The 24983-nt window shown below is 33.1% G+C and overlaps 2 protein-coding genes across 4 annotated transcripts in view; both read left to right on the forward strand.

Annotated features, from left to right (window-relative positions):
* Positions 1–24983, forward strand: part of LOC123691227 — a 329138-nt gene that overhangs the window by 157478 nt on the left and 146677 nt on the right. The gene's annotated exons all lie outside the window — the stretch shown is intronic.
* LOC123691228 (sodium-independent sulfate anion transporter) lies at positions 11260–13223 on the forward strand. Its single transcript, XM_045635527.1, has one exon. The coding sequence runs from the start codon at positions 11355–11357 to the stop codon at positions 13116–13118; it is 1764 nt and encodes a 587-aa protein (XP_045491483.1). The 5' UTR covers positions 11260–11354; the 3' UTR covers positions 13119–13223.

Genomic DNA, 24983 nt, shown 5'->3' on the forward strand with positions numbered 1-24983 from the left:
CTTACGTGAAAGAGTAACATATTATTTCAAGTTTTTTTGTATAATATATATGTCGTTAGAAGATCCTAATCTTCTTTATATACTGTTATTCAATGGTATTAATTTTTGACATTTAGTAAGTGTTGTAGTACAAATATGTTACCTATACAACCATTTTATAGTCGAGCCAATTTAATAGGCAACATTTGACGTCTATCAATTTTATCTTCGTAGAGAAGTAACTTAAAAACATCGATTAAAGTGTATTAATCGATATTGAATTTATTAATTTATGATGATTTTTATTCACAAGTAATCAATGCATTCGATTCTAGATGTCAGATTTCGATTTTTAGAGTAACGTCTCTAGTATTTAAAAAGAAAAAAGGTTTATTGACACAAAATTGTAGCGACGTCAGTTCTTCAATTCAGAAATTGTTTATTATAATAAATAAATAATAATAATAAACTCTTTATTAGCAGGTAGGCAATATTAAAATTAACAATTTATGTACTTACAATCTACTTAATCTAACAGCCTACATGCTAAAAGGATTGCCGCTCAGCATTTTACAATGAAAAGCATAGGCTTTCATTGCAGAGCTGATTTTCAGCGACACCTAATTATAAAAAACGATCTAATCTAATGTATTCAATATAATAAATAAATATAAAAAGAGGAAATAATATAATAAATAAATAATAAATAGTAATATCTATTTTTAAATAAATATACATATTGTGTCAATAAATATATAAATAGGTGTGATAAAAATATACATCGAAGTCATAACCAGAATATTATAGATATTGAGTGTAGGTACAATGTGCTATAAAATATTTAAATGTTTTTCTGTTTATTTAAGAGGTATGCTGTTAAATACTTATTAAGAGAATTTTGACTTTTTATCCCGAATAGGCGGAGGTAAATCGTTCCAACAATGCGTTGCTGCCCATTTGTAACTACCTCGAAAAGCGCTTGTACGATACTTAGGTACTATAAGAGGATTCGTCGTTGTTCTTGTGGGGTACACATTTGATTGTTCTCTCCATTTAATTTTATCGTAAAGATATTTTGGTGATTCTGTTTTGATAATTGAAAATACCATATTAGCCAGATGTAATCTCCTTCTGGCAGCCATCTTTAAAATATTATTTTTATTGAGATAAGGTGTTACGTGATTTCTTTTTGGTATTCCAAAGCAGTATCGTGCACATGCATTATGTTTAGGATGGTTTATCAGTAAAATGAAATCTTAAAATTACTTGTATCGGTCCTTATTATTATAAATATGTAATCGTAATTGAAAAAAGTTAAGCAAATGTGCAGTTCTAACAAAACGAAATATCATGTTATTCTATGTCGTCGTTACTAGGTTACGTTGTTGAATTTTGTTGAACTGTCAAATGTTGCCTATTAAAATGGCTCTACATAATATGCGGGCTTTTTAATTGTTTGCAGATGTAATAAAAGCTCAATTAATATTCTAAAATCCACCACGTATCAATACGATGTATCTTCATACTATAAACTTATACAATTTATAAAAGGAAGATGAAAAACGAGCCTAGCCAAAGTATATTAGCTATATACAGAGGCAACCCCTCGGCGCCGCTTCGTCGCTCAATCTCAAGGAGTGCTGTTTGAAATATGGACGAGATCACTTGTAAATATAATCTATAATGTGGATAAGTATGAAACAGTATAGATACAGTTCACGCTGTGTGTAAGTGTAAGTTGGGTAACGGTCGAAATAAGACTGTAATGGTTAAATTACGCTTCTAAACTGTACTTTTATTTGTAAAGTTTTGCACGGCACAAACGTCCCTACTTAATGGGGATAAAAAGTAATGTAATCGGTTCAGTAATATTGGCGTGATAGAGTAACAAACATCCATTCATCCTCACATTCTCATATTTATAGTATTCGTAGGACGTTTAATTTAAAATGTTTTTCTAAACCATCTGAACCATCTATAACCATTCACTTAATATTTATTTTTTTAAACGAAATAAAACTTAAAACCACATTTCAACACTAGACATCGAAGTACACATAAAAACTAATCACATTGCGAATCCTTTAAAACATCTGCCCGTACCCCAGGGACACGGAACATCAAAAATGCAGACAGACAAAAAATTGACCATGCACATCCACGTCACATCCGGTGAAATGAAAAATGGCGACGGATGCATTTCCGGAACGAATGGTGTTGATAATGGAGTTGAGTTAGCTTTTGTATTGTTTTATGTAAGATTTTATCGTTTTGCACATTGTGGTGCACTTATAATACCGCTGATTAAAATTGATTAAATTACTGATTGCAAAGTAAGTTCCGTAGGTAGGTGCTTTTATAATTATCAAGTGAATAAAATCATTGATATCAGATAAATAATTCATGTATAAGGTATACATAAGGGAGATCATATTAATGACTGGTTATTTCTAGAAATATGTGTCTATGTGCGACGTGTACATTAAACCTATAACAAAAAATAATATATCTAAATAATATATTTTAACAATAAATAATATATTATATGTGATCAAATTAAGTTTATGAATACCGTCAAAAATAAGGCAAAAGCTGGATAGGAAGAAGCAAAATTTATCAACGAATTATGCATATGTATAAAATTATATTATTTTTGTTACATTAATTCCATAGTATAACTAAAAAATATCTACAAGCAAATAACATTAGTCCTATAAATACCTACAAGGGGGTGCTTACGTGATTTAGCAGTAACTGCATACATTTTCCGGGTTTCAAACTTCGTACATTTTAAACCCTTTCGTGTGTCAATCATAAAGTTAAACCGTTTAACTAAACAGGGATTTTTTGACAGGGGATTGATTAGGATACGGCGTTCCTTCAAAATTAGCATCATTTTTGAAACATGTATTTTGAATATATAATATAATAGTAGATCATTTTTTGAAAGAGAAATTCTGAATTTCAGCGTAATTTTCTATAACGGGAATCATTTCTATAGGCTCTTGTTTTTTTATACGATTGTATAGGTTATGTGGTTACTTTTTAATGTGTAAATACTTAGAATTACAATTAAAAACGACGTGTGGCACTCGGGGACTGCCGCGGTAAAGCTATTGCATGATATGCCTTCAAGCCACACCTCCGCCCGTCGGAGTGGGGAGCGTGAGGTTTTTTCGTTACGGAATTTCTCGATTCGGTCCCCGCGCTCAAGGCCCGCGATAGAAGCTATGCAATAGCTTAATAAAAGCGAATAAAAAAATAAAAAATACATATTTGTAGAGGAGAGACAAAATTATAGAAACAGAGAGTATTGATATTTCCATGAGAAGTAAATTTCGCACCAATGAGGAATTGTTGACACAAAATTCTTTTTCAAATTTAGTTCTGACGATAAACTTTAAAATCTAGCACCATTCCCTTGTTTTTACTATTCAGTAAGGAAACGATTCAATAAAAAAAGCATCATAATGGGTTTGATAAAATTTTCACCTAAAAATTTACTTTCTCCGTATAAAAACTATGTACAAAATTGAGTACATTTTTTTTTTAATGGACGCACCTTGTTGCCGTGCTAGTGATTTAGGTTTTAATTAAAAGCTGTTTGGATCTAAATTGGATGACAGCGTAGTAATAGTTAGTGTGGATAATTGGTAATAGACGTGGGATTAAAGATCTGGATGGATTAAAAAGTATAATACAATACACTTTATCTAATGGTTATAAATACAGAAAAGAACACAAAAGGTAAATCCAGATTTACCCTGTTAATTAAATTACCAGGCATAATTTAGGGCGATAGTTTTATTTTTATTATAACATACAATTTCATTACATAACATATCTGCTCTTAAATTGTAATTTATTTTATTCTATATATTTTTTTAACAATGCTCTAAATTACATAAGTTATTGAGTTTTGTTGCTTTTTTAATTTAGGAATGAATTATGTGCATATGAGCGACGCGTGCCATCAAAAACTGTCTGCTATTTCGCTTCGTCTCGATAAAATAGTCTGTATCATATCTGATAAATATTATTTTTAGATATTATTTTACATTTTGATATGATAGACGATACTTTAACATCTACACACTAGCACAACTTACTTAGAATTTCATTGTTTTTCGATTAAACAAGGAAATTAGTTATTGAATTTGCGCCATCGCAACATTCCTTACCAATCAGGGTTGCCTGCAAGAGATTGCTTCTAAGAAATAAGGCCGCCTCTCGTACATATGTGCCTGTACGTTATGTACCTATATGTATTAGACTAAGTTTGTTTCTCCTGGTATGTACAATAAAGCAGCAATAAATAAATAAATAAATCACATCTAGATATATAGATCAATGATATCGATGTTGACTTATTCAGGGCGCCGGATCGTCGGCTCTGAATGTACGATGCAAATGATTTGCTTAAACAATGATTTACATGTTGTGGCCTACACAATTTTCGGTCGTGAATAAATTAATCGTAATTTTTTGTTGTTTTCGCGGGAATATTGTCTATTAACGTTTTCAGGAAGTGTTTTGAATTATAAGAAATCACTGTATAATCAATGAGCAAAAAAAATTCGTAACGATAACGATATTTAAAAAAAATTGACGATTCTTCATCCGTTGTTGTTATTATTTTGATTACGTCAATTCGATCCTAGATAGATTTAAGATAAAAAAATTATAGACAAATATATTATCTTGTTTGTTAGGTACTATATAATATAGTATGTACTATTGATAAGGTTTTATAAACGCGGGAGAAAACACTTGAATATATTTTCCGTATCTCTCAAACAAGACAGACGAGTAAAGTTCATTGTATTAATTTGCTTTAGGCTTTTTAAAACAAATCCACTATAAGTATCATATCATAATATTCATTCAGTTATTCTGTTCGTTGCCAACCCCTAAAAACTACCTATTTATTTTGTCTTATTTTCGTTAAGATATGTAGGTATTATATTTTAATGTGTCTGTTTAATCTTGATTTTTTTTAGTGTGTGTTTACTATCCCTAATAAATAAATAAATATTTATTTAAAATTACCGTATCCAGAAATCATAGATTCGCACAGGAAATGTCAGCGCTACGCCCGCCGCCCGGCGCCGCTCGCATTGTGATGTTTGACACAAGTTGTCGCCTGTTCGATCGATTGGTTATACTTCGCTTTTGTTAAGTTCTGTATGTTCAGTTGTACCTACTGAATGGAATGATGGTTTTTGATAGAAAGTACTTTGGTAGAGCAAAGATAGAGCAAAATTTATCTGTAATGTATTTGTTATAAATAAAAATGACTTATTATAGTAATTTGTTATTTTATACTTACAAACGTTCAAAGTTTATTGCCACATTCATGAAACTAAGATATAACACTCATTAATAGATACAAAATACTTTCTTTTTTTATCTTTTTTTATTTGGGGATTTTTGTCCTAAAGGACGATGACAATCCCATCGTACCTTATACAAATATTTAACAACAAACTATATAAACTATATTTTAAATTTAAAGTTAAATAGTATTCTAGCTGCATCAAGATACAAAATACATTTTAAGTTTTAACCCACTAATATTTAATTATAACAATTTAAGATATGAGTAAAGCTCTTAAAATATAGATATATTATTTTTAGTTATCTATATCATAAAATTACCTTTAAGCTCACTTCTATAAAATAAACCGCAATCCAATATCATTCAAATCCTTTAATACGATACTTTTATATTTATTTCTAAAATCTTTAAAAATATTCCTCATACACTGCTGGCTTAAGTTAAGTGAACATTTATCAAAGGCAAGGGCGCAGCGTTGTACGCTGAACTCATATTTAAGATCCTAATAATTTAAATAATGCAAACACGAGGTCGTCTAGACTGGTAAATTGTTGGAGATTTTTAACATCTTAAAGAGGATTTTTCAAATACCATCGCATGCATTTCAGATACGATTATTTATAATGATTTAAAAACTTCTCACTCACGTACTCTTCTACCTGTAGGAATATAAATTTTGCAGGATTTTAAAGCGTTTCTATTTTTATATTTTTTCTAATTTTTATCTTTCTTTAGTTCAATGTTTTTATTGTATAATATATCTGCTAATTTGTATGTAATATATCATATTTTTTCGTCAGAAATCATAGCCGATTCTTTTAAAGTATATCTAATAGATACTTGGATAGATAGAAGGTATTTTATCTAGCTCAGATGCAACCCTAATGCTGACCACTATCATCCGCTCCAGATGCAACCCTAATGCTGACCACGATCCTCAGACATGAGGGACCGACAAGAGAGAGATTTTATCTAGGGAAAGAGATATTATACAAATAGTCCTAAACAGCAGATTTTTTTTTGTTTTATATTAAAAATATATAAAATAGTTGCCTAGAATAGATCACTCTTAAGTGATAAGGCCGCCTTCTGTGCTAGACTAGTTATAAGTTTTAATTTTAAGGATTTATTTGTATACCAGCACAATAAAGTGTTAATAAATAAATAAATATAATCGTTTTCTATGCAATCATACACAACGTAACGTGCTAAGTACTATTATTATTATGTGTATCTCATTCCATAATACTCGGGTACCATCATAAGGAAGGTACCCGGTCTTACGTGGGGACACGGATCCAACACGCAGAGGCCCTTTAGAGAACTTTACTGTGTTGTGGGACACCAGCCGCAGCCTGCCCATGACTGCACTATAGAGATACAGTCCTAGGCAGTCCGCGGCCGATGTAGGACTATTTCGAGATATGGAAAAACAAAATAAACTGGGCTATGGAGTGGGATGTTAAATGTGCCGGTATTTGGGGACTATTGGAAACTATGGCACCTGCCTTTCTACTAAAAGAAAGTAAAAATATGTTGGCAGGTGGTGACTCGCCCTCTCACTGTATGGGCCCCCGAAATAAGTCGCTGCAATAGTGCGACAAGGGGGCAACATATTGTGAGCAGCTAAGGGTGGAGAGGCGTCCCTGGACTTTAAACTCCGATCACGCCCTCCCTGAGGGTCCAGCATCACGTGCCCACTCGCCACTTACGCTTCGCATCCACCCTTCGAGCTAAAAGCTCTCGCGACTCCACTCTGGCCGGCCGGTTAAGGCAAGCCAGAGGTGGGGGTCCTGTCCTCGTCAGGCTTCACTCCGACCGGCCGGTGAAGGCAAGCCGGAGATGAAGACAGGGGCCTCCCCCGGGAGCACTCGGTTCCCGCGGGGTCGCTACTCTCCGACACCCCGCCACAAGGTGTTCTGCGGGTTGACTGATTGCACGGGTGGAATATCTATTGTCACGTAGACAATTTTTTCTCTTTTCTCGTCCCGCCTTTTTAGTGACCTCTTTGCTTGTTACCATTTACCGTGGTTGCCTGGTAGAGATCACTACTTAGTGATAAGGCCGCCAAGTTAATTGTACTCTGTTTTTAGATGTAATTAATACTAAGGTTTCCTATTTGTACAATTAATTAAGTGTAAAATAAATAAATAAATAAAACGTAAAAACTTGATTAAACAGTATCAGACGTAAACCCCAGGGGTCGTTTATAATTTATATTTTATATCTCATAAAATCAGGTATTTCGTTAAACTTATGGTTCTTGTGATGTGAAAATTTTTACGATTACTCTATAACGATTTTATGAAGTGTTGTCTCGAATCTTCGAGTAATAAATATTTAAATTGACTTCCTGAATACGTGACTCCTAAAAAGTTAAGGCAATGTCTACAGTAATAAAAGCATTTCATGATTGTATCTATGCATATGTATCGGGAATGTTGATTGTAATAAAGATTATTTATTGTGGTAAGAAAAACATTATGCGTTTTTAAAATATTATATTTATACCTATTTTTATTAAAAAGGTAAAGAAATATACTTTTTTAAAGAGTGAAAGAGGATGAAATATAGGGTGGAACATTGTGTTAGGACTGTGGCGTAAGAAGCTGTTAAGAAGCTAAAACTTTAAAGTTTTAGCTTTTTGCTTAAACCCGCGTCCAAGAAGTCATTTTATGATAAACTAGCGGTCCGCCCCGGCTTCGCCCGTCGTACATATTTCGCAAAAAAGGTAGTCTATGTTCTTTCTCAGGGTCTAAAGATTGTCTGTGCCAAATTTCATCAAAATCGGTTGAGAGGTTTAAGCGGGAAAGCGTAACAGACAGACATACTAGTAGGGATTTGAGAAAAAAGCAGTTCTACGACTGAAAAATAAATCAAAACACTACCATCACATTTGACTTGAAATAAAAGGATTCTTCATTAAACCTTATTTTATTCCCATGACGTATATTGTTTCATTCTAGATAATTATAGAGAAACAAGTAAGCAAATATTTATTTCAGCATCAGACTTAACCCTTCCCAAGCGCGGGGGTGTTACCGACCCACCGCCGCGAACAAACATGGTATTAACTACATGATACCCAGTTATTACCGACCAACGAATTAACCGGTCTGCCGTAGAAGGATTAATGAATCGAATATGAGATATGGGTTTCGCAGTTATAATAAATCCCAGAGGATTATTTGTAAGTATTTCATATCGCTGTTTTGTCTATAACTCAGTTTCTTGTTTGTTTACAGGTATGGGGAAATGGAAGTTTTCGCATGACTGAAGGTAAAATAAGATAAGATTTTTTGAACATCTGGATAAGGATTTGCGTGATAGTTATTTCCTATTGACGCAGTGATTGCTATTCGCAGATTATTTGATACAAATATTTTCAAGTGGCCCGCGATATAATCTACAGTGGAATCTTCACTTCTAAGTTCTAACATGTAGTAAATACTGTACTTATCTAATAATCTGAGCATTGATGTATTTATTATACATGACATGTATCGTGTGTTTATCAATAATATTTGTATTTGCGTTTGATTTTCCTTGTCTAGTTATAAAGTGCATCTTTCACCATATTTAATTTTTATAAGAATGAAGATTAATTTCATAACTAACACATATTATAATTTATAACATTTATATTATCTAATCAGTAAAAAAAACTTAATTTTATTATAAATGAACGAATGATTCGCTAAATTAACAATTAAAGTATGAAGGTTCAGTTAATTGTTATTTAAACAATTTTTACAGTCTGTTTTTGTAAATTTAACCGAAAATTTATGCGAAATCTTTGTTCCTTAATATTTTCAACCTATTTGTCAACCTAACTTTCAACATTCGCAGGGCAATAGATTAAACATAAGGCTTAGTTTTGAATGCACATTAATTCCTTCATACATCAAATAAGATACCGCCTCTTAGTTGCTAATACCACGGTCTTAGTGACACCCTTCGCATGTGAGGGTTAAGGTCGGTTTGGTATGATTTTGAAATTTCAGATGTTGATAATTGTTATAACGTGATTATAGTTAAAATTTAATCTAACTGTATTATATGAATACTGTTCACTTATTATTATTTATCTATAAATATCACAGTACGTAGGTATATCGAAGATTAATTGACTACACCAATATTTGGAAGTACATTAGAACTAATTAATTTTACAAATCGTTTTACGAATAACAATCATTAAGACTAGGTTATTATTGAAAATCAATCTTTAAAATCTTGTAATAACCGTTATAAAATCACTATGAACAAAATAAGAGTAGATACATCTATAATAATGTTCATATAATTATAATGTTCAATACAGAATTTTTTAATCTAGTCTCAGTAATTGAACACACACTGATGGCCTTAGTATCTCTAACCACTTAACTAGAACTAATCATGATTGATCAGGACCACCCCCATAAATTAATGACTGTTAACGGGAGTGTATTTAAAACTATTGCATAAGTCACGGCAATGATTTATGACACCCATTAAATAATTAAATGATGATTTGTACCCGACGTAATTAACTTTTTTGAGATCTTTATCGCTGTTTTGGATTTAATGGTCTCATAAATTCCATAATTTCATAGCTTTTAAGGCGTACTAAAGTTAATGGGAAAACAAAAGCTTTTATCTTATATTGGATGATTTTCTAAGATACTTACTAAATCTATACTAATATAATAAAGCTGAAGAGTTTGTTTGTTTGTTTGAACGCGCTAATCTCGGGAACTATACTGGTCCGATTTGAAAAATTATTTCGGTGTTGGATAGCTTATTTATCGAGGAAGGCTATAGGCATATCTTATCACTCTGCGACCAACAGGAGCGGAGCCACGGGGGTGAAACCGCGCGGAGCAGCTAGTATAAAATATTTTTGAGGGTTAATTTTTTATCACTAAGTTACATTATATTCAATTCAGTTAAATCATTAATATTGGAAATTAATTCAATTTGTCATCGAATAATCTTAATTTTATATTTTAAAAATACTGTTTTGCTAATTTCGGTGATATTAGTCAAATGTAAATTAAAAGCTAAAAATTATAAATTTTATATCGCTCATTAAGATATATTTAAACTTTACAAAAATATTTAGCCTAAGGCCTATTATATTAGAGTTATTATTTAATGCATGACGCATTATTTTCTATGTGAGAATACACAAATGTTAAACACGCTGATTAAGGAATATTAACCAAAGGGTCCAAGGAATACTTTAGTCGAAAACTTATTTTGTTTTCTCAACCTGACGCAAACAAAATTTTGGTTCCAACATAAGTTTTGGAAACCCTTCCATTTAAACACCATAACAATCTTATACAATTGGTATAAGATACAAAATTGTGTGTCAGGGGAAAATAAAATTGTTGGCAATATCTGCGCTGAGCGAAATCGTGTTCTATAATATGATGGTGATAGGGTTTAATTTCCTATAGCAGTAATATGTGGAGTTGGCTCTGGGTAATGTTGACGGCATATGCGTGGTCACGCACGTCTCCATCAAGCCCTTATCTGTTCAAGCCGAGGTCGAACCCGCTACCCTATCACATGGGTACAGACAGCGTCGATACCATCACGACATATTGCGGTAGGCGCGTGGACTTTTAAGGTTATCTTCCCTAATTTTTGAGACGAGTTGAAAATTTTATGGAACAAGACACTTGTGTTATTATGTTGATTTTTGTTATTCAATAGGTATGAAGTGCATTTGCATGCTACAACTATGATTATTTTAGAATGCTTGAACTTCTGGATAAAATTAATTTTACACATTTCGTTCGTTCACCTTCAATTTTGTTAAAATACAGAATTAAAACATCTGTTCTATAGTTTATTATGTGACCTTTTACACAATCTTTTCTACTACTTTTATTCGCAAATACGTCATCATACAATCAGATGCGTAAAACTTATCTTCGCCAATCTTGACATTCTAAGATTGACAGTTTAGGTAACAATATTTCCCAGTTCGATAACACGTACGCTGATATAAAGTCAGTATCTTGTGAGATCTGAAACAAAAACCATGACCGTAATAAACAATTTTTACGAAGACGATACTCCAGCTAATGATATTAAGAAGTCAGTCCGAAATGTTTGCACCGTGAAAAGAGCAAAAAAATTGCTACCTATAACACAATGGCTTCCCTCCTACACTACTGGAACTCTCGTTCAGGATATAATCGCTGGAATCACTGTTGGTTTGACAGCAATACCTCAAGGCATAGCATATGCTGTCGTCGCTGGATTGTCTCCTGAATACGGTCTATATGCTGGATTGATGGGAGGCTTTGTGTATTTATTCTTTGGAAGCTGTAAAGATGTTACCGTTGGACCTACTGCGATCATGGCTGCTATGGTAGCAAAATATGTTTCGGGATACTCTGCTGATTTTGCTGTTCTAGCGGCATTTTTATCTGGAATAGTGGAACTAACAATGGGTGTATTGAATCTAGGATTTTTAGTAGAATTTATTTCAATGCCGGTTATTAGTGGATTCACAACAGCGGCAGCGTTACAAATAGCATCGTCTCAGTTGAAGTCCCTTTTCGGCCTAACTGGCCCTTCTGGAAACTTCTTTGCACAATCAGCTTACAATTTTGTGAAAAATATAAAAACTGCCACGCTTTGGGACCCAGTGCTCGGTTTTTCAACGATTATAATTCTAGTGATTTTGAAACGTCTTGGTCAGGGCTGCTCACGTTCTGGTGGAGCTATAGAAAGATTGAGATGGTTTGTGTCGTTGGGAAGAAACGCTGTAGTAGTCATCCTTGGTATAATTGTAGCGTTCGTAATTAAAATTTCAAGTAATGAAGAACCGTTAGTGCTTATTGGAAATATTGGTCGTGGGCTGCCTAAACCAAGTTTACCACCGTTTAGCACAGTTGTTGGTAACGAAACTTATAGTTTTGCTGACATGGCTCAAGTACTTGGACCACAGGCGATTGTGCTTCCATTAGTTGCAATTTTAGAATCTGTAGCAATAGCTAAAGCATTTTCTGGTGGACTTCAAGTAGACGCCACTCAAGAAATGATTGCCCTTGGTCTGTGCAACATTTTTGGTTCATTTATGAGAAGCATGCCTATAACTGGATCTTTCACAAGAACTGCTTTGAATCACGCATCAGGCGTACAAACTCCTGCAGGAGGAATTTTCACAGGATTACTTATTATATTAGCCTTAACCACTTTAACGTCAACTTTCTATTATATTCCTAAAGCATCATTGGCTGGACTTATTATTACAGCTATGTTTTCCATGATTGACTACTCAATATTACGAAGATTGTGGGTGAATAGCAAACGTGAACTCTTTGTGTTGATAACGACTATTATCGTATGCTTATCATTAGGTCTCGAGTATGGAATTGTAACTGGTATATTAATTGATGCTGCAATTCTTTTGTACAGTACAGCGCGGCCGTCAGTTGATGTAAACGTTTTGAAGGCAGAAAAGGCTGATTTGATTGTTGTGCCTTTAAATGATAGCATATCGTATTGTGCTGCTGAGCACATTAGAAGAACAGTGCTTCGTGCTTCCAATGAAATATTGTCCGATTCTATCATAATCATTGACGGTACGAATCTGAAAAACATGGATTCAACTGTCGCTGCCAATCTTATGTCTGTAGTCAGCGATTTGGAAAAGAAATCGTGCCAAGTATTGTTCCTGAATTTCAACGTATCTTTGAAGAAAATGTGTATTGATATAAAACCACAATTTAGTGACAAGTTTATTTCCGCTGCACTGGTAACAGATGTCGTTGATATTTACGTTAAAAATGTATAATTTGGAACTGAATGTGCAACTTTTAATAAGAATTAAGAACTTGCATCATGTTCAATAGAGTACTTCTATGAAATGAATCTAAAAGATCTTAAAATGTTAAAGAAATTTGTTCAAGTGGCTTGGTTTTTATATGTTATTATAGAAAAAGATATATATCACAAAAAAAAGTATTAAATTGGATTATTTTTAAGGACATTTCATTTTCCTCTGAGTTTATCCCATGATTTGATGTCTTAAATAATTTTGGGACGTCTTATTGAAATCGAAGTGCGTCTGCTCAAATGAAAACAATAAATAACATTCCCTGTCATAGAATTGCGCCAAAAAGTTGCAACTTTAAATTAAAATACATATTTGACAGAGAACAAATCACACATAAAGCGCTCTCAATAATCGACACTCCGGACAGGGGGAGTTTTATCGGAAACGCCTGATCCCCTCAATATTTCTATTGCACCGTTGAACGCGTCAAAGAGGGGTGTCATTCGGTTTCCTGAAATTTATTAACGTGATTCAGCACTTCTGAAGGTGGCAGATTTATGCTGTTATCGCATCAACTAAGTGTGGTATAGATTTTCGTTTAGGGAACGATTCTTTTAAAGAATTGACACGGAGGCTCGATTTTTCTATAAATTGAATTTTGTTACAAATTGGAGAGGCTAATAAATCAACAGTTTAATGAATGTTCCATTTGAAATAAATAATTTGTGCTTTTTAATTTTGGTTTGCTGTGTGAATAACAAGAATGTTATGGGGATGTAGTGTTGTATTTGGATTTATCAACAATGTAAGTACTATCCAACTCATATGAGTTACATAACACTACATACACATAAGCATCTAAAATTTAGAAACTAAACATTTATTTATATTCTTTATTTAAACGATGAATATTTCGTTCTTAAGAATACGATTCTTCTTATTTAATTATTTTTCTTTTACCTCTTTTTGTTTTTCCTTTGTTTGCAAATGTACTATCTCGTTATGTGATTTTGACAATAAATGTGTTTTATTTATTTATTTATATTAAGTTTATTTATATTAAAAAATAAGCAATAATAAAATATAAAAAAAAATTATAAAGATTGAAGTATTTTTTACGAATTTCTTCAAACACAATAATTGCGTTTAATTCAACTGTTATTTTGTTTAAGAATGTAGCAAACTGTTTTTAATTGAGCTTGTTATGCTGTATAATTACAGGAGTTTCGATGGTGTAATTGTTTTACACACTATTAAACCAATTTTAAAAACAATTTTCTTCTATAAAATTCTGTAATACACGATTATTTATATGAAAATACACGGTCGTTATTGAAATAAACAATAATTATCTAGACATTATTATGTATTTCTTAATTACTCAATATAATATATTGTTATATACTAGCTAAAAATACAATTTTTTGCAGTGTATATAGCTGAAATGTATGCATGGCGTCTGCAAGAATTCTGAGCTGCCAGAGCCAAGCATGTTAATCTTTGCTGCCGTCTGCAACAGCAATATTCATCTTACCAAATAATCGGAAAAGTTCCGCTTTTATATGAGTATGTTAAAGAAGTGTTTATGATAATGTAGGAACGTTTTGTAGTTGAATTAAAGATATTTATTAATAAATTGATGTTAAATTGCTATTTATTATTAGAGATCTCGGTTCTTTTGGTTAAGGGGAGAAAAAAAAATGTTCACAAAAGCAGCACATACTGAAGAGCAAAATATTTATTAGGTGTGAATATAAGATATAGGTAAGGGGTACGAGTTTTTGTGTACGTTATGATTTGATTGACAAACTTAAAATATGCAAAATATCCAGCACGGTTTTTACGTCCAAATCCTTTTTATTAGATAACACTGGCACTTTTAACAAAAAACCCACGTGACCGCCCGCATGGCGCTTATCTTCTCATTCGTCTTGATACGTCTCTAATCTATCGTGCGGTACAAAAGGTATCTGTTTCCCATTATTTCTATTTAGCCGATGTATTAAGCCTTATCTGCCATACACGGTATGGCAATGACACGTCAAATCACGCGGAAATTATGGTTCAATGGGCAGAGTTGTCACCCTCGACCAGTGTATCTTGGTCTCTACCAGCTCCTGCATGTCTTGCAAATTATACGAAAAAGGGTCCATATTTAGCAGATACCGTGGGTCATTATAAATCAGTCGGACGTATCCCTGGGTCTCTTTTTTGTAAAATTTCAGCTTGCTGAATGGAGTACAGTTTCCACGTGATTACCTTTGACTGTATGCACTGATTTATTGTAGAAAACACGTCACCTGTGAAAATTGAATTTCCATTATGGACCTGTTTATTATAGTTATCTTCAAATATATACGTTTACGTTCCTGTATAGATCTACAGTTTAATAGTTAAATGACTTCATACATTTTTTTTATTAAAACACTCTAATACTGATATAATCGTATTCCAATGTAAGCTTAGTACAGATTCATTTCACATTCTCTACTTGAATTTACTTCAGAAGTAAGGAGCTATTGCTGGCCGCTACTCTATAATTACTACAGTAACTACTGAAGAAGTTCGATAAAGAAACAAACTATAAAAATTCAACAAACAGGTTTTGTAACTTGAGATTATTTATCTAACTAATATATAGTTATCTGTTTTATGCTATACAAATAGTAAATACATACAAAGTTTAAGTACAAAGGTTCGCGTTAAACACCACGTACTTTTACTATTTGACACGTACAAACTTGTTTGCTAAACATTTATAACCAACAGCCATTAGGAATTGCTAAATAATTATTCACATCTCAGACAAATAGCCGATATTTGTCATCTAAATCCCTTGTAAATTCAATCAATGATACCGACCTCTATTGCATTGCGCTAAAATTTAAATTACAATGCACGAGCATTAATACGTGTTTAAATGTTTGGAGGTAGTTTGACAGATTTAGAATTACTGCAGTTAGTATGGACTTTATTGCTGAAGAATTAGGGTCGATTTTGTAATGGCATAGTGTTGTTGTATCGTTGTTTTGTGTAGGGTCACTCCAGCCCTCGTCAAGTGTTTCAGACTGAAATGAAATGAGGCGACCAGTTGCCAATGGCAACCTTTTACTCATTTGCTTGTTTGGGAACATGAAACTTAGTTCATTTCAACTGTCATGTAAGAATTCAGGTGTATACAGTAGTGTAAAATCAGTAGACCTTTTGGATTACTTCTCGTAATGTTTAAATGTTGCCTGTATTTATTTGAAGGTGTATTTTCCAATAATTTTGATGATAAAATTATGTTCGGTTATTTTATGTTACATTCTTTATCAGAACAATCTTGCCCCATAGGTTTCTGTAAGTTAGTAACTGACTTCCCAATTAAAAGATAGATAGGGAAGGTTTTCCATTTCTTCGTTCAAAAATAGATAAAGTTTAACTTTTAAAATCCTGCCACCTTATAATAACAACTTTAGATTTGTGTCTATTACTTATATATCATTAAAGGCTGCTACCTAATAATAATAACTTTGCAGTTGTGTCTGTTATTACTTATATAATACTAGTGGTCCACCCCGGCTTCGCCTGTGGTACATATTTCGCAATAAAAGGTAGCCTATGTCCTTTCTCGGGTATCAAAATATCTCCATACCAAATTTCATGCAAATTGGTTCAGTATTTTAGGCGTGATTGAGTAACAGACAGACAGACAGAGTTACTTTCGCATTTATAATATTAGTATGAATTATTGTAGGCACGTGAACAATATTTGGAATTCAAGTAATTTGAGTAAATTTTCCGTTTATTACAAGAATATTCCGTGTTCCGTAAATGATGCCTTTGATCTTTGATGATAATATATCACGTTACAGTGAATATATACTATATATTATATAGAACATATTAGTTTGGAGTTTACACGCGTAGTAATAATATATTATTATATTCTGTTATATTTCACGCACATTTAAGTTAAATTTGTGGTAAATATCTATAATATTTTACCCAGTACATATTATCATGTAACAACTAATGGCTGTATTTCTTGAAATCTTTAAATCACTTTTGGATAAAAAATTTGCCACGCAGGTTTGAGTTTCAATTTAAAAACGATGTTTTTCAATAATTTTGTATGAAAATGTTTTTTTATCGAGTCTTTGAAATATGCAAACAGAAGAACAACTAAAAACAAATTAAAACTAAAAAATTAAATAAAAAAGGAGTTTTCTATTTCCACAGATCATGGGGACGAGTAAATAGAGAAAACAAGTTACGTAAAATATTCATGGGACAATAAGTGGCGTTTTATGGGAGCCGTTTAATGGCGCGACAGTAACATTAAACTCAGTTTTACTATTCTCCTGCAAGAGTTTTATACCGATCGAATCTTCGCAAATTGCTTTTTCATTGGCCCCACCCAATTTCCTCACTGATGTTATGAATATTGAATGCTTTCCCCGATTGCTTCTTTTGCTTGTTTTATAATGAGCTAAACTGCTGACTGGTAAACGCCGTTTAGCGATTTTTGATTGCTTCGTAGTACGGTTGAAGGTTAAAATGTCCTAGTTTTGGCTGATTTGGCTGATATTCTATCTCAGGATCTATGTGAAATAGTTTGTAGAAGTCTAATAATACATCTATTGTGTTTAAAGATGAGCATGATACACCTTACCGGTCTTCATTAATATGCTGTCCTAATTAAGATTAATTTCAATTCAAATATATACTGAAAACTGAACTGCATATACTGAAAACTAAACTGAACTTTTGTATACTTTACCTTGTTACGTTACTTGCTTCATTGTTAGCTATTTTATTCCTAAAACATCCAAGTCCAAAAAATGCTATCCAAATAAGCCCAAACATACCATGAGTACGAATTTCATTTCACACCCAATTACATGCATAGTAACATAATTCACGGCGGTCATACATCATCCGAACATGCCAGAACAGGGGTGCAGAAATAGCCAGCCATCAATATAACGTTTATTTACCATTCCAATTTCTTCTGTTTATAATTTATGTCGACATTTTTAACCTTTGACAAGGAGCCAAGCGGCCGTTCACATAGATATATAAAAGACTGGATAGCGCCAATAATAGCAGGATTCTTATTTAGGCTGTTGGAATAATAACTCTATTAGATTTTTAATGGTTTGGATACAATATTTCATTTATCTGTATGGTCTCTCTCTCCCATAATACTGGTGAAGATTGCAGTACTTTGTTGCTAAACGTGTATCCAGCACTGTGAGAGGTTAAAGAGTCGGCCATACTTGAACAATCAGTATATTCTAGGATCTGTTGTATTTCCTGAAACAAAATAGAAATAACAGTCGTAAAGACAACACTTGAGTTAAATACTTACTACTTGCTTCTTTGTCTCTTCCTGTCATTCTTTACCTTATTTTAAGAAGATTGTATATTGTGTACCACTTCTTACAATTTCAAAATTCTCTAAGTCCACGTTAGTTCTCGCGCGGTCGCTCCGTAATGGAAATTTTATGGCAGCTTTATAGCTTTTTTAGCAAACCCCGGAGAATGATTACATGCATTGTTTTGAATTTGCATTCGCTTACGTGGACTGAATGGGACAAACGAATTTTAAATGTTACGTGAGTTGTCAGTATGCGTGATGGCACAAGATCTCTGGAAATTAAATAGATTACATTTCATAAACGGGTTTTATTGGACATTTTCAGGATAAGTGGAAATTTTTATAGATTTAATGTTGGTTGGGACACAATAATATGCATATTTTGGGAATCTTGAAGTATTTAATCCTTATTAAAAATACATAAATTTTTCGCTACAGATGGTGCTCAGTATAAATTCTTATTTCTCATCCTCCTGAATCCTCCTGAATCTCATCCTCCATTTTACGCATACATTTTCTGGCTTTTTTATTTTGATGGTTGAGTCCAAAGAGGCTAGAGTCATCTTTTATAAATTTTATTCAAACAAATACCGAATATTGAAATAATGAAAACCGTTCCAAAAGAATTGTATAAAACATTAAAATTATAACGAAACTTAAAGGATCACAAAGTTCCATCCCCTTCACATACCCTTAACATCTGCTCGGAGACATCCTGTTTACCCTCTAATATCTTCACAATGTACGTTTTTCAAGCACTGAAGGATATTTGAAAAACTTCTTACAAATGGCCGTTTTTATTTTTGTACGTCTTTGCTATACTCTACTTTATGGGGTTCTTTGAGGATACTTTTGTATTTGCATCTTAGTCGCGATTTATTTTTTGGAGATTCTGAACTTTATTGTATTGACATTTCGATTAAATAAATAGTTAAATGATGAATTTACTAATTCTAAAGTTTTAACACAGTTTCATGTGACCTGTCATAATGTTAATGAAAGTGTATTTTTACACAATTTTTAAAGGAAAAAGAAAATCAATGAAAATGTATTTTTACACAATTATTAAAGGAAAAGAAAGTCGATTGAAAATAGAGACTCTATTTTCAATCGACTTTCTTAAAACCAACTTTTACCTATTGAGGTTCTCATGAATAAAAAATTTAGAAAATAGTCTAGCGAGCCTACACGTCCAAGAAGTCCATGTACATCTTGTTTAAATAAATTTTATAAAACAGTAACCATTATTTTTGTTTATTCTTCTATCAAAATAACAATAGGTTATTATCACTCAATTTCCGTATAAATTGGTAGAGCAAAGCACAAGGTACACAGGTATAGCATCATAAATTGTCTACCTCACCGGTATTGACGCTCAAATAAAAATATTAGACGCTCTCATTCGAAACGATGTACGATCTGTTCAGACCTTTACTATAGGTTTTCGCTAAAATTATTCTGCAATTATTATTAAACATAATACAATACAGTACTCCAAAAGTGATAATGCGCATAGAAATCTTCGTCACAGTTCAGTAACTGTCATATTCCCGGAGCTTCCGAAGATGATATGTATATAGAGTGGTTAAATGCATTTCCTTCATGCATAATTTAGTAAAATTTGTTTAGTCAAATGAAACACATTTTGGAAATACGACAATTAGCGAAGATTTGCATGCGCATTATTAATTTTGGAGTACTGTACAATAAAACTGTATTTTAAAACTACTAATATAATATTATTTGATTTCATTTCATTCTTGATTACTTTGTATTATTGTTTTTGTGATATACGAGTTTTGTTGTTCGAGTTATTGGGAAGTCATACAGTTTTATACTTTGAGATATTCACAGAAGAACCACGCTATATATTTTTCCAATAAATCCATACATATTCCATAGAATTAAAATAGTGATTCTGTGCAGTGTGCCTTTTCATCACAGCATCGTGCTCAATTTCCTTCTCACTCGAATAAGTTCCAAATAATACATAATATTATACTCGATCGCAATATATAAATATTTTTCACAAGTTCGAGTTACCTGTAGTAGAGCCTTCTGACGGATATTACACCGGCGATGTTACAAATCATTGCCCTGTGATTTTCGCCCAAGAGAAGATTTAATGGGGAAATTCTTCTTTTACGGCGTGTTTAATATTTTGTTAGTATGCTTCATTTTATAAGGTAAATAGGCAATTAAAATAAAGGCGGGAAAAGCTTTATGGCTAGTAAAGCTATGCGTGTACTTTGTTCCAAAAAATCAACAGTTTTCAATATGTATATTTAGACAAATAGATATTGTATGTATACTTTATGTAATTTCTAAGTAATTCGATATATATTTCATAGAAATATTTTAATAGCAAACAAAATTAATATAACAATGGAGGTTTTAGTATGTGACCGTTTCAAACTAACAATAGAAATTGAGAATAAGTGCTTTTAATAACGCTCTATTCTAGTTTCAGATTCGATCTTTCTATGAAGTTGGCTTCCATTTCTCAATCCTATTAAGTCAGTATCCTTATATCAAAGTTCCTGAGCCACCCAAGACTTTGACTACCGCCTTATAGAATGAAGCCTCGTTGGACCTAGATTGACGTATTGCTTGCTTCAGAAAGCGTCAAGGCGTTCAATTTTCTTAACAATATGAGTCAAATATTCAGGAACATAGTCTGATTTTACTTCTACATTAACTTAGAACATTTGAAAATAATAAATCCAGTTTCCCTATAGGACCTAAGTCTTAAAGAGTGGAAGAATTTCATTTACTGTGATGAGTTTGCGGGTTACATAGCGTCGCTAAAGCAGACGGTGCGGGTTTGAATTACTAATGATATTTTATTATTTATTTTTTATTTTTTAAATATTCATCGGAGAAAAACAAATATTTACACTTCGAAATTATCTATAAACACAGACAATATCCTTAATAATGTAGAATTTTATCAATACACGCTAAAGCCTTTCAACTATGAATGGAGCCCGGGCGTTGCCCGTCTGCAATACGTAAGGAACCCTTGTTTAACATTCCTCCTCTCGTCTAGACATAATTGGGATTACTAAATCCCCGTGATTATTGTGTACCGATTTATTGTAATTGATTACTTGTAATTGGGGTTTAGGTTTCGAGAGTCAATATGAAGCTGGTATATGGTATAGTTATGGCTTAAAACTAATGAGTTCTAGTAATGTAGGTATCAGGCTAAATGTCTGAAATAAAAACCATTTTAATATGTATTATTATTATTACTGATTATTAATGATTTATTGTAATTGATTACTTGTAATTGGGGTTTAGGTTAGAGTAAGTATGAAGCTGGTATATGGTATAGTTTACCAGTTTTTTAGACACTTTCGTGTGGGTAGGTGGAAAAGTGTAGACGTTTCGTAATTTTACTGTATCATTTTAAATTGTTTTTAATGTTAAGTGAGTGTGTTTTTACATACATGCATTAAATTATAACTACCACTACCAACCAGTAACTGTCTCCTATAAAATAAATCATATAACACCACTATCTACAACATATACCAATAACCTGTTGGGCAACATAACCACAAAATGGAATCAATCTCACAGAAGATGGCTGAAATGACTGAAATGTTTACTTATAAGATGGATGAGTTCCAACGGGATCTAAAAAATAATAACTCAGCAACTAGAATTCCATCTGAGAAACTTGCATCAGAGTTTCATGTGTTTAGAACTTTTGTCATGTCATCCTTGTCATGCCTCCAGTCACAGGTTAATCTTTTGAATCAGCTTTATGACCAACAAGAAATGCGGAGTAGACGCAAGATGCTTCCAGTCCAGTTTTCAAGATGCGTCCAGTGAAGCTAAAACACTTGCCTGCACCTTGGCTCACTGAGGAAATTAAATCGCAACTGAACTTAAAAAACCAAGCCAAATCTCAATTAAAATCGTGTCCTTCTGATGAGGCGAGGGAGAGGTATGTAAGACTGAGGAATCGTTGCAATACTGTGTGCCGGGATGCACAGCGCCGCCATATTCATTCATCCATTGAAAATGGTGATCCATGTTTTGTGTGGAAATTTCTTAAAACGCTTGGAGTAGGCAAACAACCTAAAGTGTCATCTACGAACCTGAATATCGACCAGTTAAATGCACACTTTTCCACTCCTCCAGTCCTGTTTGACAGTGTCGATAAACAGGCTACCCTTAATTTCCTTTCATCCTTACCTTATTCTTCTGATAACCCTTTTAACATCTCACCTTTCACCGAATGCGATGTTAAGAAGAACATATTATCCATATCTTCTAAAGCTGTCGGTTGTGACAATATTAGCCGTGCTATGATCGTTCCTATCCTTGACATCATCCTTCCTACAATCACCAACATCCTTAACCACTCTATCTCGTCCAGCACATTCCCTGAAGTTTGGAAAGACGCCAATGTTATCCCACTTCCTAAGAAATCGAATGCTAGCTCACTATCTGATTACCGTCCTATATCCATTCTTCCTTTCCTCTCCAAAGTTCTTGAAAGACTTATCCATCACCAATTAAGTATTTTCCTAAACTCGAACTCCATACTCAATCCTCTACAATCCGGTTTCCGCCCCGGGCATAGTACGGCTACTGCTTTAGTAAAAATAACTGATGACATTCGGTTAGGTATGGATAATAAGCAGCTCACGATACTAACATTGCTAGATTTTAGTAATGCATTTAATTGTATTGACTATGACGTACTTTTGAGTGTGCTGCGTTCTATCAACATATCTGCGTCGGTGTTAGAGTGGTTTCGTAGCTTTTTGCATGGTCGCCGGCAGAGGATAAAGCTAGACGAGTCCATCTCATCCTGGAGTTATCTGACTGCAGGTGTACCACAAGGTGGTGTCCTCTCTCCTCTTCTTTTCTCACTTTTCATAAACTCCATTACGAGCAACATTTCATCCCGGTACCACATGTATGCTGATGATCTCCAGATTTATATACATTCTTCTTTGTCGGATTTGCCTGCAGCCATTCACTCAACTAATACTGATCTCGATTTTATCGTTAGGTGGAGCAAGCTGTATGGCCTTAAAATTAATCCCCACAAAACGCAGACTATTATTATTGGAAGTCCGCAGTTTAAGTCAAAAATTGTATGGGATAATTTACCATCCGTTTACGTTGACGACACTAAAATCCCTTTCAGTCAGTCTGTTAAAAACCTAGGTGTCCATATAGACTCTACACTTTCCTGGCATGAGCACATGAAACATGTTAGTAAAAAGTTATTTGCGGCATACCACTCCCTTAAGCGATTACGAAACTTTCTTCCGATTCCGACCAAAATTTTGTTAGCGCAATCACTCCTTCTTCCCATCCTCGACTACGCTGATGTCAGTTTCTGTGACCTAGCTGGAATCCAGCTTGATAAGCTTGAGCGATTTCAGAACTTATGCATCCGTTTTATCTTCGGGTTGCGTAAGTATGACCATGTCTCTGCTTATCGTCGCAGGTTGAAATGGCTACCTATCAGATATCGCCGGGATGCTCATGTGCTGCATCTGTTGTACGGAATATTATTCGATCCCAGAACCCCACCCTACTTAAAAAACAACTTTGAGTACGCAAGTAATCACGGATTAAATCTGAGATCCAGTGATACTTATCTCCTTAATGTACCCACACATAAAACTAAATTTTTCAATTCCTCATTTACAGTGAAGGCTATTAGACTATGGAATGACTTACCAATAGCTATACGCAAAGCGAGATCCATCGATGCTTTCAAAAACTTGCTTTTTAATTACTACATCTCTTTAATTAAGTGATATTTATGTACTTTCCCTTATCTGTATTTATTTGTTATAATTATTATTATGTATATATTTATATTGTATACATTTATTAATGTCGCAAAATGTATAGTTACTATATTTTATTTATTTTTATGTATTTATTGCTTCAGTGCTTCAGTATACACCACCTACCTGTATTCGTTGTTTTTGTCATTTCTTTCCTTGGTTGGGTTACCTGGAAGAGATGGCTCTGTAGCCATAAGGTCGCCCATTGTGCAATTTATGTGTATTCTTTTTTATGTAATGTCTGTAATTTGGTGTTTACAATAAAGTTCTCATTCATTCATTCATTCATTCATTCATTATAGTTATGGCTTAAAACTAATGAGTTCTAGTAATGTAGGTATCAGGCTAAATGTCTGAAATAAAAACCATTTTTTAATATGTATTAAAAGTGAGAGTTAAGGTTTCCAATACGATCCGATTCGTCGTGAATATGTTGCATTGGTTAAACAATAAACAATGTTCAATGCAGTAGTTTACAATGGAGTATAAACCTGCCTTAAATTTAAACCACGTTTAACTAAAAGATTTATATACAATTAGATACTTCCAAGCAGGCTAGTGATCCAACACATACGTTGTCGTCTCTGAAACCCTGACTATTAGGTGTAAACGTCTTCTAACATAGTTATAATACTAATTTATCAAAGTTTCCGGAATGGCGTGCAAACAATGCAGTATATAGTGCTTCTCCCT

This window comes from Colias croceus, chromosome 4, assembly GCF_905220415.1.
Source record: "Colias croceus chromosome 4, ilColCroc2.1".
NCBI lineage: Eukaryota > Metazoa > Arthropoda > Insecta > Lepidoptera > Pieridae > Colias > Colias croceus.

Bases quoted from the DNA above. Each gene is read 5' to 3' on its own strand.
- LOC123691228 (XM_045635527.1), top strand. From the start codon at position 11,355: ATGACCGTAATAAACAATTTTTACGAAGACGATACTCCAGCTAATGAT.